This window comes from Narcine bancroftii, chromosome 7 (assembly GCF_036971445.1).
Source record: "Narcine bancroftii isolate sNarBan1 chromosome 7, sNarBan1.hap1, whole genome shotgun sequence".
Classification (NCBI taxonomy): domain Eukaryota; kingdom Metazoa; phylum Chordata; class Chondrichthyes; order Torpediniformes; family Narcinidae; genus Narcine; species Narcine bancroftii.
Window position 1 is genome coordinate 178529521 of NC_091475.1, and position 18690 is coordinate 178548210.

Sequence of the window (18690 nt, forward strand, 5' to 3'; positions counted from 1 at the left end):
GTTACTGAGGCCAATTGCCAAAAATCAATAGGGTACAAAGGTGAGCAGCAGTTGCTGCAGCATTGTAAGTCCTTTGCCCCATAATGTCAACACCAGTTAGTTGATGTTTTACAGAAAGAAGAAAGGTGTGTGTGAACATCAAAGTGAAGATAACCTGAGGCCCAATTCCTTCACCATCTAATTTTCTTCTTTCATATTTTACTTTTTTTGGATTTGGGAGTTCCTATCATGGCCAGAATTTATTGATCAATAGGATTGCCAATAGTGTTTCTCAATTAGGATGGTGTGAAATTTTAAGGATTGCATGTAAGTGGTGGCGTCATGTGCTTGCTGCCCTTAACCTTTCTGGTGAATGAGGTTGTAGGTTTGGTGCAGCCCAAGTAAGTAAATGCACAACATGTTGTGGGTGGTATCTGCTGCAGCCACTGTACAGCAAAGGTGAAGGAAATGAATGGTTAGCATATGGATGGGGTATCAATCAGGCAGTCTTCTATGTCCAGGATGGTGTGGAGCTTTTTATAAGTTGTTAGAGCAAGAGGAAAATATTCCATCACATTGTTGACTTGTACCTTGTAGATAATGGAAATATCTTTGAGTGTCAGGAGATGAGCCACAAAATAATACTGTACACACATAAGCAGATGGTGACTTGATTCATAGACACTGTGTTTACATTACTGGTCCTGTTAATTATTTTTAGCCAATAACCCAGGATGTTGGCAGTGCTTGGTAATGGTAATACAGTTAAATATAATGCATAGATGAATGGTCTATTTCTTGTTGAAGGTGGCCAATGCCTAGCACTTTAGTGGCACATATATAGAGGAATTAGCCATAAGGCAGAGAAACAAGCCATTTGGTCCTCCAACCAATAAGGATCCATCCACACTAATATCACTCGCATCCCCATCAACTTCCCTTCTCCTGATCCACCTGCCACCCACCCTCACGAGACATAATTTACAGTGGACAATTATCTTACCAGTCAGCACGCCATTGGCACATAGGAAGTCCCATGAAGGACAATGCAAAGACAGTGCTGAAGGTCAAGATTGAACATGGATCCCTTGAGCTGTGAGGCATCAGTACAACCACAATGACCTGAGTGTCACTTGTCACTTCTCAGTGCACACCTGAAGATTTTCTAGGTTGCATGGAGGTTTGGAACAGGTTATTTGTTGAAGAGTTGTGAATAGAATTGAACTCTAAGTAATTATTAGCAAACATCTCCACTTCTGACCTTAAGATATCCAATGAAATAGCTGAAGATGATCCTACACCAAGAAACAAACCCTTGCAGTGATGTGCTGGGGCTGGGAGGATTTACCTCCCCATTAACCAGAGCCATTTTCATGAGTGCCAGGTATGACACCAACCATTGGAGTGCTTTCCCCTCGATGCTTTGGTTTATGTTAACAATTTATCCGTGGCAGTTTCTAACAATGCTCAGCAAAACTCTGGCATTCATATATAAAATCTCAACACAGGCTATAGCTAAGCCATTTGTACGATTGCTGCCAAATTAAGCTGATGAAAATAACAGTGTAATAAAGGAATTTTAAAGATGCAAAAACTTATTAAAAGTGAACTTTTGAAGTCATGCTTTGTCAATTGTAAATAAAACAAATTCATTGACAAGAGAGATGAAGTTTAATGTTAAATTTTATTCAAATGTAATATAATGAAAAGTGTTTTAATAAAATACATTTTTCAGTAGTCATTAGTATAAATACAATAATGAAAGGGAAGATGGAAGACATGATAAACTATTTTACAGCAGTAATAGCTGCAAGTCATCCTTGCAACAGTGCTCTGTGAGGAAGTATGCTTTTTACACGTTCAAGATGAGTTGAGGAATTGCCAGTCAACGATTGCAGCATGGTGTTCCACATGCATAGCAAAGATCAACCTGTGATGTAGCTCTCCAAGTTATCCTAATAATGCTATCCTTTTACTTTCATGCTTATGCAGTACAGTGCACAGTCATATCCATAAGGGTTCATCATATAGGCTTTTCATGCCTTACTGCCAACTGCTCAGATGGACATTGAACCAACAATTATTTTTTGTTGTTGTTCCCATGTCCTTCCCCTCTCTACAGAAGAGTATAGAGCCCGCACACTGAACTATCCTTCCACTAGCTTAGAATACAAGGGAACTTGCCATGCATTTCAAATATAAACGGGGACAAGCTCAAAAGGGGAAATTTGCAGTAAGGGGAACTTGCACGACCTTTTAAATAAAAAGCATTCTAAAGCTAAAGTGCTGGTTGAGAGATATTAGAGGCAAACTGCAAACATCGAGATAATTCTGGAAAAGGGGAAAATGAATGAAAGTGAATTAGCTGGAATGTGGAGTTCATATCAATCAACTGATAATCTTTATCACTTTCTCTACATGATTATTTGTTATCTAGAATCAAAACACAAGGTCAATTTTCCATATCCACTTCTTTCAAAACCTTCAGAATCAGTAAACTACTGATAAGCTTGATAAAATATTGAGCTTTATTGGTGATCCAAATTTGTTTTTCTTTAGACCACATTGCATCCACCTAAAAAATCCTGCCATTGTACTAGCCTCAGCTACAATTATTTTGTGTTATTTTGTAAATCTGGAATGAGGCAGCCTTAATGACTACTCCTGATGCATGCTGCAGACATACTCAAAAGGTTAAATGCATCTAAAGAACATGCAATTGCTATTGTCAAAGAACATACACTAATACAATTTTAAAATATACTAAAATACAAAAGTAAAATGACAACAACTGAGACTATCGGTAAATATAAAGTTGTACTGCATGAAAACACAGCCTTTGGCCCAACTCATCCATACTAAGATACAAAAATAGACTAATCTCACTTTATTATATTTGGCCTATATCCCTCTATTCCCTTCCTATCTATGGACCTGTCTAAATGTTAGTTCAATGCCATGATTGTACCTGTCTCTACCTTCTCCTCTGACAGCTTGTTCCATATATCCACCACCCTCTGTGTGAAAACATACCCCTCAAATCTCCCTTTTCCTCTATCGTCTTAAAGTTTTAGACTCCAATATTCATGGAAAAAGTTTATGACCATCTTCTCTATAATTTTATAAAAATCTTGGTAAGGTCACTCCTCAACCTCCTTCATTCCAGTGAGAACCATCCCAGCCTATCCAGTCTCTTTTTCTAACATGAAAGTCCGCAAATCCTGTGATTGTGGTAAAAACACATTGAAGTCCTTGAGTAACTAATCCGATCCTTCAGCAGCATTCATAGGAGACAAAGTTATATCGCTGACATTTCGGGCCTGAGGCCTTCTTCAAGGAGTAAGCCGAATGAGCAGAGGGCAGGAAATCTCCGAGTTCAGCCAATGCTGCTCAGGGGAGGAACAAGGTGTTCATTGGATAATGATAAGTGGAGAAGTGAGAATTGATTATGTCTGTGCAAAAGGACACAGGGAAAAGGGAGAGAGAGAGACAGAGCTGGAGGAAGGCGGAGGGGTAAGAAGTGAGAGAGGGAGTGAGGTTCAATGAAAGCCAGATAAATCGATATTAATGGCATCCCATTGGAGGATATCCAGTCAGAAGATGAGGTGTAGTTCCTCCAATCTGTGGATGATCTCCATCTGGCAGTGCATGAGATCATGAACAAATATGTCAACAAGGGAATGGGTTGGAGAATTAAAATGGGTGGCCACAGGGAGATCCATGCTATTATCAATGACAAAGCTGAGGTGCTCAACAAAGCGATCTCCCAGTCTGCATCCGGTCTCTCTGATGTAGAGGAGAACACAATGGGAGCACTGGATGCAATAGATAACACCTGTAGATTCACAAGTGAAATACTGCTTCACTTGGAAGGACTGTTTGGTGGTGAGGGAGGAGGTGTGGGCATAAGTGAATCATCTCCTGCAGTCACTGGAGTAGGTACCAAGGGGACAATTGATGGGAAGGAAGAGTGGACAAGGGAGTCATGGGGTGGGGGGGGGGGGAGGCTGTCTCTGCAGAAGGCAGAGAGGGGAGGAAAGGGAAATATGTGTCTAGTGGTGGGATCACATAGCAGGTGGTGGAAATGGTGGAGGAGGATGTGTTGGATGCGAAGGCTGGTGGGGTGGTAGGTGAAGACAAGAGGAATCCTGTTCTCATTGCGAATGGGGTGGAAAGGGCCAGGGCAAAAATGCAGGTGAGCACTAAGTTGATGGCGGTAGAGGGGAAGCCATATTGTTTAAAGGAGGACATCACTGATGATCTTGCAGGGAAGTCCTCATTCTGGGTGCAGATGAGACAGAGGTGGAGGAATTGAAGATTGGAATGGAATCCTTACAGGGGACAGGGTGGGAAGAGGTGTAGTTGAGGTAGCTGTGGGAGTTGATGGGTTAAGAGAAGATGTCTGTTGAGAGTTTTTCTCCTGAGATGCTATAAACCTCACTTGAAAACAATTTTTGTTACCTGACTAACATTGTTTTCCTGATCAAAGCTTCAATTTTCGTTGTTAACCAATTTTCCCAATATTGGTTTTTACCTTACTGGGACATGCTGACTAAATCTCTATTTCTGTTTTAAACTCCTCCCACATCTCCCTCTAGCAGCTGCTCCCAAACTACTTTTGCCAAGCCTTGTCTTATATTATTGATGTCAGACTTCTCCAATACAAGCTTGTAACTGCAACCAACTTTATTCTTTTCCAATGCTAGCCTAAAGTTTACTGAAGTATGGTTACAATTCACAAAGGGTTTCTGCACATACATTTCCACTGCTTGCCTGTCTTCATTCCCTAAAATAAGATTGAGTACAACTTCCTCAACAGTAGGACTCTCTATGTGTAGCTTTAAAACCTCTTCCTGAATACATCTTAAAAGTTCCTATCCATCTAGGCCCTTCACAATTAGGAAATGCCAGTTAATATTAGAAAGTTAAAATCACCTACCACTATAACACTATTATATTTACATCCAACTGCAATTTGACTACATACAAGTTCTTTCAAATTCCACTGATGAATTGGGGACCTATAGAATAATCCCATCAATGTGATCACCCTTTCTTTTTTCTAAATTCTACCCATGGAACTTCATTTGCCAATCCCTCCTGGATATCCTCCCTGAGTAATGTTCTCATCCTTTGGGAATAGCAGCTACCTCTCACAATCACATCGGAAAATGCCATACCCAGGAACATTGAACTCATACTTCTGCCACTCCCTCAGTCACATTTCTGTGATTGACAAAATCCTTCAATGAGCAATCTACTATATCTGAACAAACAACTATTAGGCTCATTTCTCAGATATAATGTAGAATGGAGATAATTCACAGATACTTTGCTCATTAGATTATATAAATGTCCTCAATTTCAGAAAAGCAGTGTGGTGGTGATGGACAGTGATGTCGTGGCTTGTGACATGTGGTGCCACCCGATTCCCCTCACAATGTATTCCTGATACTGATTCCATCATTACAGAAGGGAGGTGCCTGAAGATCAGATATTCCTACAAGAAAAATTAGAAACAAACACCTCCTTTTATCTTTAGTGGCTTCCCCGATATCAGCAGTTTGATTGCTTGTGTGCTTGCTTAATTGGGTAATGTTAGAAGAAATAAATATGGAAATACTGTCAACAAAGGTGCCCAGGTGGTCAAGGTCTAGGTGTGTATCTGAGGGTGCATGTGAATATTCAAGTATATGTGTGTTCGTTTTTCTGTAAAAAAAAAGCACAACATACAGGTATACCCCGTTTTACGAATACAGGTACTTGCTTAACGAAAATTCACTTTTACAAAGAAAGCCGTGTTTGTTATCCGAAAGAAATTTGTATGAGTTTTCGCTTTTCAAAAATAGCCTTCAATCGTAGTGAATGGGTCCATTTTACAAAAGATTTCATAGGAGTGTTCAAGTTTTGTAAAGCGGGATATACCTGTACTGTATAAATGTGAACAAAGTTGTTTTGAAGCTCATTAAATATTTTTTTGGAAATAAAGAGATATTTGGGCAAAAGACCAAAAAAATGCATTTGGGATAGTAGCCAATCATACCTAATTTAGTAATTCAGAGGCTGGGCTCATTCTTTGAAGACACAAATTACATTGTCTTGAAATGTCTGCATTTTAACTTTCCTAACACTACAGTGCAATGTCATAAAGCTTTAAAAATGTGCAGAATTTTTATCCCAGGCTCACACATTAAAATATAACATCTCTAAATATAATGAATGGACTCAGCCTGTTATTTTGTTGAACAGTCAGGAGTTAAATGCTTCAGGATAATTGTTTATACAAACATACCTGTTTGGGCTTACTGAGCCTATTAATCTGTTAAAATCTGACTGCATTTTGCGTACAATTACTGAAAACACAACATAACTGATATGATAATGAGACTCCATAACACTGCCAATTTTAGAATGTAAACTTTATGTGATTCACCAGGCCTTTTCTCATTATTTAAGAGGGAGGATTTGACACTGTTGTCTCCCTCAGTAGAAAGACACATCACAGTAATTGGCAAAGTGATGTTGAGGAATAAGGTGATTTGCTTATTGGGTATTTTTCAAGAAGTTCTAAGTGAAAAGAAGAGTGTTATCAAATTGGGCAACTATAAAACCTGATTTTGGATGCTCTAATTTGGTCATAATAGAGTTTACACAAAATAGAGTTTGATGGGATTATGATCAGTTACCAGACTAACAATCTTAAAATCAGGACACCTAATCTGGATGTGTGGGTTAAAATATCATCATTATTATTTTAGGTATTTAAATACAGTTTCTTAAATAAATCTTGAATAAAAACAAGTAAAGGTCATCAAGATCTTACTGGATTGTCCTAAATACTTAATCAGCCAATTTAAAAAAACCTAAAGAATGGAAATCTATCATTGTTTCCTGTACTGGTCAAAATCTGACTTGAAATCTACAGCAATCTGTTTCAATTTCAATTACTTCTGAATTAATCTAATTAACCCCTCTGTTGAAAGGCAATTCAGGATAGGGATTAGATGCTGGCTTTGTAAATAAGACCAGCATCTCATGATTGAATTAAAAAAAAATACCACTAGGATAAAGTGAGCAATGTTAACATATAGCAGTTCAGCATAAGAACAGGCCCTTCAGCATACACTAAACTCTCATCCGCCTGCATATATATGTTTATATCTTGTAATTCACTGCCTGTTCATGTGTCTGTCTAAAATTCCTCATAAACATTGTTACCAATTCTACTTCCAGCACTTCACCTGGCAGTGCATTTCAGGAACCTACCATTTTTTGTGTATCAAAATATGCCCAGTAATTTTCTGTTAAACATTTCCCTGGCATCTGATCTGCATGTACTAGCTTTTATTTCTCTTATGGCTAATTGGGCAGTGTTGCTCAGATGGAGGAACGTTGTTCTGCCTACTCAGGCTTAACAGTTACATGACATCACGTCATGTTTAAATTTAAAGAAGATTAGATTTGAATATAAATTCTCAAACATTGTGGGGACCCTATTTGAATTACTTTCATAATCTTTGATTTGATATGAAGATAGAAGTGCTGACTAATGAGGTAATTTATCATTCTGATAAGAATTCTGTCTTTTTTTTGGCCCAAAGGCTTCCTTCTTGGTAGTGGGTTTAGATTTTCTTTTTTTATATATATAATAAAATATTATATATATAAAATTGTTTGATTGAAAATGTGAGGTACCTTGGATGAAATATAATTTAAGTGTAATGCATTTTTTTTAAAAACTTTTAACACATATCCTTATGTACTCAGCATCATTGAAAATTCAATGTTAATAAAAATATTGGATAAAAACATTTCCCCTCAAACCTCAAAGATATGCTCTCCAGCATTTGATATTTCCACCCTGGGAAAATTACACTATCTAGCCTGTCAATGCCTCCTATAACTTTTATTCAGGTTTGCCCTCAGTCTTCGATGCTCCAGAGAAAACAATCCATACTCCTCTTGTAGCCATTTCTGCACCCTCGACAGTTCATCCACATCTTTCCAAAAATGTGGTGATCATAATTGCAGAGAATACTCCAAGTGCATCTTAACCAAAATTTTATACCACTGCAATATGATTTCCTAACTTTTAAACTCACTCCTGTGTCTGATGAAGACAAGCTGCTGTATAACTTCTTTCCCAGCCTATTCGCTAACTAGAAGATTCTGCACATCATTTCTTCTACTTGCCTCTTGCATTTCATTTCCCAATGTGTAAACCTCTCACCTGCCTGATAGTGACATTGCATTAGAACATAACATTTGTTTATCCGTATCCATCCCACAGAACATGCAAAATATTCTCTATGCACTTCACTCAATTAATTTAATTTGAGGAGAAACAAAAAGTTGTTCTACGTGTCCTAGTAATGTTTTATTTTCACAAATCCCTCCATATTTTTGACTCTCTCTACCTCTGTAACTTCTTCTGAATTTATAGCACTCCAGATATTGTGTATTCCCATAGCCTGTCCTTTTCAGCATAGCTGGAATACTCAACCCTTCAATAGCACCTGCACCATCAGTCATCTACACTCTAAATGAAGAAAAGGATCTGACAAGGATTCTGTGATCTGAAATGATAACTTTGTTTCTCTACCATAGGTGCACTTTGAACTGCTATTTCCAGCTTTTTCTGACTGTTCTGGAATCTTCTTGTTCATCCTCTCTTTCTTTCTCTCATTTGTGTCCCCTCTCTGCCTTCAAAATTTTCTTCAATATATACTTCATGTGCATTTTGAAAAATTCTCCTCGTCCAATTTACCATTAGAAATTCTGTCAACTTTCATGATTTGATTTCCGTATGGCTTAATTTTGACATTGTTATTCAATCTACTGGTTTGTAATACAATGGGAAACATACAAATTTGTGACAGCTCAGATGCCCAGAACAATTTAACTGCAACACAAGAAAATTCAAATAGCCTGAAGCATTATACCTTCCTGCAGGTTAGCAGCTTTAAAATTCATTGATTAGTTTCAGGTAAAAATAAAACATTCAGAGTCCTTCTCGGTCCATACAGCAGAGAAATTACATTTCAATATCTTCATCCATTGGAATATTTTCATTCAGCGATGATGTGGACTGGATTAGGGCACTCTTCTGAGAATTAATGGATAGGTTTTTATAGTCTGAATTGCATTTACACACCGTATTGTTGTGGTAAAGCTGAACATAAATTAAAACAACAAATTAGTGTCAAAGTATACTGTCAATAGAATGTATTATGTCTAAGAATGGATCTCAATTCAAAATAAATGTACGAGGTAATAACACTTCACAATGTGGGAACATGATTATTTTAACAATAAGTTGCAAGAAAAAAATGAAAACCAGAACAAATGATACCAAGATGAACTAACAATCACTCAGCTCAAGCTATTGTCACACTAAACCAAATACACAACATAATACATTATGGACCTATTGGGAAAATTAATAAATAGCACATTTTTAGATCTTTAATAAAATTACTGGTGATCCTGAGAAAACAAGGAAATGATCTTGGCTAACAAAGTTCTAGGATATGATCTTTTTATAGCTTATGCCTTTCAGACCAGATATATTGAGCAAGGGTTTACGATGATGGACATAAATGATGCCGTGGCACTTTCAAAAAAGCAGACAAGGCCCATTAGTGTCCTGGTCAAATTTATCTCTCAAACGACATACTGAAATTAAATCAACTATTTTGTATGAATACAAGCCCTTTCTTTATTTTGAATCATATATAAGATAATAATGAACAAACCATAATACAATGTTAACAAATATATGCTGAAAAAAATATATTAAAAAAATTAAAAACTAAAAACTAAAAAAAACCCTCTCTCCCCCAAACCTAATATAATCCCATAACTAAAATACATAATATCATGACTGCATAACAATGAATTCAGATTGCATCAGATGACACTTAAGGATCCCAAAAATATTGTAAAATTGTTATTCTTTCAGGGAAAACTTTGCTGGTCAGGAGAATTTTAAAAAAATTATAATTTTAACCTCATAATTCTAGCATACAGGCTCCAAATTTGTAGAAATAAGAAATATTTTCCCCTCAAATTAAGAATAATTTTTTTCTAAAATAATACATCTTTGAATTTCTACATGCCATCTGTCTAATGTTAATGAGACATCAGATTTCCATGTTACTGCAATTGCTATTACTAAAGCTAACAACAAATTTTAATTGAGAATCTGACAATAATAAATTAGGAGTAACACTTTCAAAATTTCCTAACAACAATAATTTGGGGATTAACAGAAAAATCACTCCAGTTATTCGTTGCAAAAATTTACCAACGGAAACCCAAAAAAAATTGACCTTCAAACAGGACCATGTGGAATGAAAATAAGTTCCAATTCCTTTTCCACATCTGAGGTGTGATATACAACTGATGTATACTCATTGATAGTATTAGACATAACTTCTTTGCACAGATTTTGCCAATCCTGCTGATCTAATATCATGTCTAGATCTTGTCCCCACCTTTCTTTTGAATTAAACAAACTTACTTTAGATGTTTGTTCTTGTAACAAAATATATGCAATTGAAATAAATTTTTTAGTCATCCCATCAACTATAATTTGCTCCAAATTTGAAAGATCTTTTAAAACCACTTCTGATCCTAATTTCTCTCTTAAAAAAGTTCTCAACTAAAAATATCAAAATAAAGTATTGTGAGGAATATCATATTTAATTATTATTAATCAAAATCTATAATTTTCATAATAATCTCCCAGTTTTGAAATTCCTTTATTATTCCATATATTTTTAAAAAGTGATCTTCTCAAAAATTTAATAAAGGATTAATTAATGGTATTTTTAATGAAAGAAGATTTTCATCAACTTCTAATTTAACTTTATTCCAAAAATTAAGCAAATGTTTTAATATCAGAGCATCTTTATCTGTTGTTATAAATTTTGGCTGCCATTTATAAATAAATTCCGCCAGTATAATTTCTCCCATCTTATTTAATTCAATGTCCACCAAAGATGGTTTAGTTTTAACAAACATAGAGACTGGAAATCTTAATTGTGCTCCCTTATAATCATTTTTAAAATGAGGAAGTTGTAGTCCCCCTTGTTCATATTTCCATACTAACTTTTCCAATGACTTTCTTACCATTTTCCCTTTCCAGAGAAATTTCATAACTTGTTGATTAAATCTTGAAAAAAATTTGGGGTATAGATATAGGTAAAGTTTGAAATAGATAGTGAATTCATGGAAAAATATTCATTTTAATACAATTAACTCTCCCAATTAACATAATAGCTAAATTTACCCATCTGTTTAAATCTTCATCTATCTTTTAAATATCAGAATATAATTTAATTTATATAAATTTTTCAAATTACTATCTATACGTATACCTAAATATTTAAACTCGTCTGTCCATTTAAATTGAACTTCTTGTCAACATTGTAAATAATCTCCTTTTACCAATTCCATTACTTCACTTTTATCCCAATTTATTTTATACCCTGAAATTTTCCCATATTCTATCAACTGACTATAAAGTCTTTGTAATGATAATTGTGGTTGAGTTAAGTAAACTAATACATCATCAGCAAATAAACTAATTTTATGTGCAGTCTGATTTATTTCAAACACTTTCAACTGTTGCTCATCTTGAATTATTTGTGAAGTGGTTCTATTGCTAAAGCAAACAAAGCTGGTGATAGAGGACTTCCCTGCCTACTAGATCTAGTTAACTTAAAATATTGAGATATCTGTCCATTTGTTATTAGCTTAACTTTAGGATAATTCTATATAATGCCTCAATCCAATTTATAAAATTTACACCAAAGCCAAATTTACTTAGAACCTTAAATAAAAATCCCAATTTTAACCTGTCAAAAGCTTTTTCTGCATCTAAAGCTACTTTCACACTCAAATCTTCTTTCGTCTGCACTAAATAGATTATACTTAATAACCTTACTGTATTTTCCAAAGTTTTTATATTTTTAACAAAATCATCTGGTCCATATTTATCAATTGAGGAAGATACTCATTAATCCTATTCACTAATACTTTTGCTATAATTTTTAATCATCATTCAATAAAGATATAGGTTTATATGAAGCTGGTTTTGAAAAAGGTTTCTGGAAGATACTGTTGATCAAAAGCTTGTTCTATTACTTTCATAAATAATGGAATCAATAAGTCTTTAAAATCTTTATAAAATTCAACTAGGAATCCATCCTCTCCTGGAGATATATTATTTTGTAAACTACTAAGTGCATCTTAAACCGTTTGTTCAGTAAAAGAACTATCTAAATCATTTTAACCTTCTTGAGTTAAATTTGGTAATAACAATTGTGATGAATATACATCTATAGCCTCCTCATCATATAATGATTCAGATGTATATAACTTTTCATAAAATTCCTTAAATACATCATTAATTCTTTGTGGTTTTAATGTCACTTCATTATTATTCTGTTGTATTGCATTAATTGTTCTAGAAGATTGTTCTGCTTTTAATTGCCAAGCTAAGACTTTATGTGATCGTTCCCCTAATTCATAATATTTCTACATAGACTGTAATATCATTTTCTCTATTCTATATGTTAACATTGTATTCTATTGTAATTTTGCCATTAATGAAACTTCTGTATTTATCGTCAAAAGTCGATTTTTGAATTTCCTTTTCCAATTATGTCATTGCCTTTTCCCATTTATATCCTTCATATATTCTTTTTTAAGTTTTGAAGAATAGCTTATAATTTGTCCTCTTAAATAAGCTTTCAACACATCCCAAATTATAAACATATCTTCTATTGAATGTAAATTGGTATCACAATTGTATATGTTGTCATCAAAAAACAAAAATCTGGTCTTTTCAATAATAAAGAATTTAATCTCCACCTGTAGATTGAGTGTTTTTCAACAAATTACAATTCAATCAACAGTGGAAAATGCTCAGATAATATTCTTGTTTTATAATCAGCATTCATAACTCTTGATTGATTTTAAGCAGAAAGCAAGAAAAAGTCAATTCTAGAATCTGTGTCAAATCTACTAGAATTAAAAGAATAATCCCTATCCTTGGAATGCATCCTTCTCCATATATCAATTGTTAAAATCTTTCATTATAGATAACAATATTTTAGTTGCCTTTGACCTGACTATAGGTTCCAAGCAAAAATTAAAATCACCATCCACTAAAGCATTTTCATGTACATCTACTAAATTTAGAAAAGTATCTTGTATACATTTTTGATCATCTATATTAGGTGCATAAAGATTTAATAAAGCCCATTCCTCAGAAAATACCTGACAATTTACCATTCCTGCCAGATTTGCAATTACACTTTGATTTTAACTGGTAAATTTTTCTTAAAATAAAATTGTATTCCTCTAGCTTTAGAATTGAATGTACAGAAAGCTATCTGACCTATTCAATCTCTTTTTAATTTCAAATTTTCATTTTCAGTTAAATGAGTTTCTTGTAAAAAGGCAATATCTACTAATTTCTTAATGTAAAATCTTCTTTCTTTTTATGGTCCTGTTAATATTGAAACTCAAAATCTTAACTGCTTTACTCATTGTTTTTATCTACACACTTAAAAAAAAATCCCTATCAATCACTCCTATCCAGGAAGAATTCCCATAAATTAATCCAAAAATATTATATTTTTTTAAAGTAAAAACATTATAAAAAGTATTATACAAAAAAAGAAAAAAAGAAATAATACCCCCCCTTCCCAAAATGCCAGAGATACTAACAATACCACCCTCCATTTTACGGGTCATTGTCAAGCTATGAAAACACACGTAGTCTTCACAAATCAACAAACACAACCCACGATCCCCAGGAGAAAAAAAACTTTCCATTAAAACAACACTTCCCCATGCAAAGTCACTTCTTTGAAAAAAAGGAAAGAAAAAAAGGGAGAATACATCCCCTTATACATCAAAAATTCATTTCAGCAAGTCCTCTTGTACAGATGTTTGAACCTTGGGCACATCTTTAACATATTCTTCATCCTGGACATAATTGGTGAAAAAGACATTCTGGTGATCTGGCAAGAATATTTTCAACGTGGCTGGATATCGAAGAACAAATCTATAACCTTTATCGTATAACGCCTTCTTAACCAGGTTAAACTTCTTCAAAAGAGTTTGACTCATATCTGGATAAAAAAAATCTTATCTCCTTCATAATTCAAAGGTCCACATTCTTTGGCTCCTTTCATCGCTAGACCAAGTATCTCTATCTTGATAATTTTAAAATCCGTTCAAAATCAAACGAGATCTCTGATTTGGACCTGGTTTTGGTCTAAGAGCCCCATGGGCTTTCTCAATCAAGACATTATCTTCAAAATTATTTTGTCAAAATATTTCCAGTATCCATTCTTGGAAAAATTGAATTTCATCTCGTCCTTCTTTACCTTCAGACATCCCGACAATTATAAGATTATTCCTTCTGCTGTAATTTTCCAAAATATCAACTTTCTCAAGCAATTTTTCATTCATAAAAACCAAAGCAGTAACTGAATCTTCTTTGACCTTTCTGCAATACGTCATACCTCTTCACGGTCATGAACTTTTTCTTCCAATTTATCAAGCCTTTGCGAAACATTATTGATCAATTTAGTCATATCAATTCTAACTTGCTTTAATTCTACAGTTAAAAATTTAAAGTTATTTTCCAATGCATCTGAAAGTTTATCAATTTTGGTCTCAATTTTATCCATTTTCTTTTTTAAAGTCTTTTCCTTGCCTTTAAATCCTTCTTCTGTACTTGTCTTTTCTCTTTCACTTGCAGAGTTGTTGGAGTCTTCCTCCACGTTGAAAATATCTCTCTTTTGTTCAGTAACTGGGGTGCTGGAGTTGCCCTTTAAAGATTGTGGAGTTTTTTTCTAAAATTTTTTCTTCTACAGCGTGCATGCGCGATATAGTTTTACTTTTCCTGATGGCGCCACGTTTGTGGAGAGCCGCAGGGATGGCTCCGAAGGATGGTCCCTCACCAGGGCTGTCTCCAGTGGGTCCAGATCGAACTTCGACAGCCTGTTTCGAGGATAAGGTAGGCCAAAGTTCTCTCTTCTTTCTGTCTTTGCGCTTTTCTTTTGGCGTGGTCTTTAAAACTTTTTCTTTCTTTGAAGACAACTTTTTTCTTACTAATAAGCTCTTTAAAGTAACTTTAAAATAGTTTTTGTAATTTTAACTTTCCTTCATGTGTACTTTTTTTTAGCCAATCCCTCGGGAGTTGGCATTCCTCATGACATCACGTAACACCCCTCCAAGCCCCCAAAAACCCTTTCTTATCAAGAATTATAATTGTGCTAAGAGCTGCCCTTGTAATTCCTTGTTTACTTACAGCTACTTCAGCATCTGCAAGCTGCTTTTCAAAAATAGAAACTAGGTCTGAAAATGCGAGTCTTTTTCCTGGATCAAGAGCCCAGCAGGATTGTATCACATTGTAGCTGTGGAAACATGGAAAAGGATGTCAGAAAACAGGCCAAAAAAGTAATGGATTGAACCAATATTAATGAACCCCTTAAACTCTATACATAAGATATTCAAATCAAACTGCTTGCTTAAAATGATTGAATGATTGTACTTGCAGCTTTTCTCCCAATGATTGGCTAATAATGACCAGTGATGGCCAAGATAGGATTTAAAGTCCCCTGGCTACACATAGCAATGCAACATTTATTTATTGATGTCCTTCATCTGAAAGGTTTTTAATATTATTTGTATGGGTCTTGCAGTATTCACTAAACATGAACAAGACGTTCGACATAAAGGCAATCTAGAGGCTTCCACCACTGCAAATGGAGTTGATTGAACTTGTCTAGAAACATCTCATTTGCACTTTGTAGCAACCTGTATTCCAGAGTTAGAATCGTGGGCATGAACACATAACCACTAGTCCATGCGTCGTGATATCAAATAATTAAATATTCACGCTTTTCACATAGGTTATTACGAAGCTAGAATTATGGAAGAACATGGATCTTAAAGAAGAAGGCTGGAGGAAGCTACAGAAATAAGAGATGGGTATCTGAAAACAAGAGAGAGAATTTTAAAATTGAAGTGTTGTTTAACAAGGGAGGGACCAATAGGTGTGGTGGTGAATGGTACTTGCTGAAAATTAATGATATGGGGATTGGACAGGAGTACATAGTCGATGTCAAGTTTGGAGGCAACAAAGATTGAAGGAGGGTTTCAGCTATAGATGAGGCAACAGTAGAGATGTGGAAGCAGGAAGCCCGAAAGATGATGCATAAATGTAGTCCAAAGGTTTCTCTCCTCCAGCCATTCAATTTCCTAGGATCTTCTCACTTCTGCTTGGGATAGTCTCTGCATGTTAAATTTGTGTGTAAAACTGAGCACAAAAGAAACTTACATTGTTTCTGTTGCATAAAATGGTTGGTCCATCTTAAATCCACTCTTAATTAACTTGTAAAAGTTTGCATCTACTTGGATTCCAGGATATGGATTGACTCCTGAAGACATTAAAAATGCAATATTAGCCAAGATGATTGAGCAACATCATGGGATAACAGTTGGTCAAAAAAAAATCCATTATTACCAAGTGAGAATATTTCCCATAATAAGATTCCATATGACCAGACATCACTACGAATTGTGTAGCTGCCATCGAACAAACTTTCGGGAGCCATCCATTTGACTGGTAAACGTACCTACATTTAATAGGGAATCAAAATGTAATAATTAAATCTATGTGGTGATGGGCTACTCGAGTATTTTTTTCAGTAAAGTGTAATCATTAAATCCTTGTGCAGAGAACATCAATGTTCTGCTAAATAAATGTAGAAAATGCTACGATTCAGTAGATCAAGCAGCCTCCGTGGAGAAAATAGCAAACGTTAATGTTTCATCTGGAGACCTTTTATTAGACTGGAAAAATGGAGAAAACCCCATATATTTTTAGTTGGAGAGAGGGGTAAGGATGTACAAAACAGGAAGAATCGTGACAATAGGACGAAGATCAAAGTTGTAAGGGGGATGGGGTGGGGGTGGGGAGCAGCATTATTGGTCAGGGATTGTATCATGACTATAGAAAGGAAGGAGGCTGTAGAGGGAGTGTCAACTGAGTCACTGTGGGTGAAAGTCAGAAACAGGAAGGGAGCAATTACTCTGCTGAGAGTAATCTATAGCACCACAAATAGCCCTCAAGACACCAAGGAGCAGATAAGCAGGCAGATTTTGGATTGGTATTAAGAAGTAAAACACAGAAATCAGCAGACACCAATGTGTTGAAGTATAAACACAAAACTGGAGAAACTCAGCAGGCCAAGCAGTGTCCTTTATGTAGCAAAGGTAAAAATACATAACCAGCATTTCTGGCTAGGTATGTATGGAAAAATGTCAACGGGTGTCCAAACAAAAGAGTAGGGGGAAGGTGTGGTTGTAAAAGGTGGAGGTAATAGGTGGAGAAGTGAGGGAGGGGACAGCAGTGATCAAGGGGAGGAGGGATGGCTAGGTGAATAGAGGGGAAAGGGAGGGAGGAGAACTGGAAAGGGGAGGTGAAGGGGGGAGGAGAAAGAGGAGAGCAGTTTAGCAAAAACTGGAAGAGTCAACGTTAATCCCATTTGGCTGGAGAGTGCCTGGATGGAAAACTCAGGTGTTGTTCCTCCGATTTGCAGGTGGTCTTGATGGGATAGTATACAAGGCCATGGACATGTGAGGATGCAGAATTGTAATGGTTAGTTCCTGGATGGTCTCTGTCACTGGTGCAGACAGAGTGAAGGTGCACAGCGAAGAGGTCTCCCAATCTGCACCCAGTCTCTCCGATGTAGAGAAGGCCACAAAGGGAGCACCAGATGCAGTAAATCAGGTTGCTTCACTTGAAAGGCCTGTTTGGGGCCCATGACCATGGTGAGGGAGAAGGTGTGGGCGCAAGATTTTGGATTGGTGTAGGAAATACAGGGTTGTAGTTATAGGTGACTTCAACTTACTTAATATTGACTGGCACCTCCTTACTGCAAGGGATATAGATGGGGTTGAATTTGTCAGGTGTGTCCATGAAGGATTCCTGACACAGTATGTGGACCAGCCAATGAGAGGAAAGGCCATAATGGATCTAATCCTGGGTAATGAACCTGGTCAGGTGGCGGCATTTTGATGAGAGTGACCACAACTCACTGAGCTTTAGCATCGCTATGGAAAAGGATAAAAGCAGACAAAATGTGAAAGTGCTCAATTGGGGAAGGGATAATTACGATGGGATAAGGCAGGAACTAGTGAGAGTAAAGTGGAAACAGATGTTCAAGGGTGAAAGCGCAGAACTAATGTGGAGGAAGTTTAGGGACCACTTGTGCTGGGTTCAGGATAGGTTTGTCCCACTGGGATAGGGAAAAGATGGAAAAGGGAACCATGGTTGATGAAGCAGGTGAGGCAGTTAATCAAGAGGAAGAAAGAAGAATATATTAGGTATAGGAAGCAGGAAGGATTCATGAGCAATATATGGTAGTCAGAAAGGAACTTAAGAAAGGACTAAGGAGAGCTCGAAGGGGGGCATAATAAGGCTTTGGCATGCAGGATAAAAGAGAATCCCAAGGCATTCTATGTGTATCTGAAGAACAGAAGGATGACGAGAATGAAGGTGTGGCCGCTAAAGGATAAAAGAGGCAACATGTGCCTGGAAGTTGGGGAGGTCCTAAATAAATACTTTGCTTCAGTATTCTCAAGAGAAAAGAACATTGTGAGGTCAGAGTAGAACAGGCC

The 18690-nt window shown here is 35.9% G+C and overlaps 1 protein-coding gene across 3 annotated transcripts in view; it reads right to left on the reverse strand.

The window, feature by feature from the left end:
* Positions 1-1644: 1644 nt before the first annotated feature.
* The window catches only part of flt3 (fms related receptor tyrosine kinase 3), a 127091-nt gene continuing 110045 nt past the window's right edge, over positions 1645-18690 (reverse strand). For all 3 annotated transcript variants that reach the window (XM_069891522.1, XM_069891521.1, XM_069891520.1), the window contains exons 22-25: positions 16532-16643; positions 16346-16445; positions 15314-15419; positions 1645-9151 (exon numbers count right to left, since the gene is read on the reverse strand). In XM_069891522.1, the coding sequence (XP_069747623.1) occupies positions 9014-9151; positions 15314-15419; positions 16346-16445; positions 16532-16643 (456 nt within the window). In that variant the 3' untranslated portion in view covers positions 1645-9013. The remainder of the gene's footprint in view (positions 9152-15313; positions 15420-16345; positions 16446-16531; positions 16644-18690) is intronic.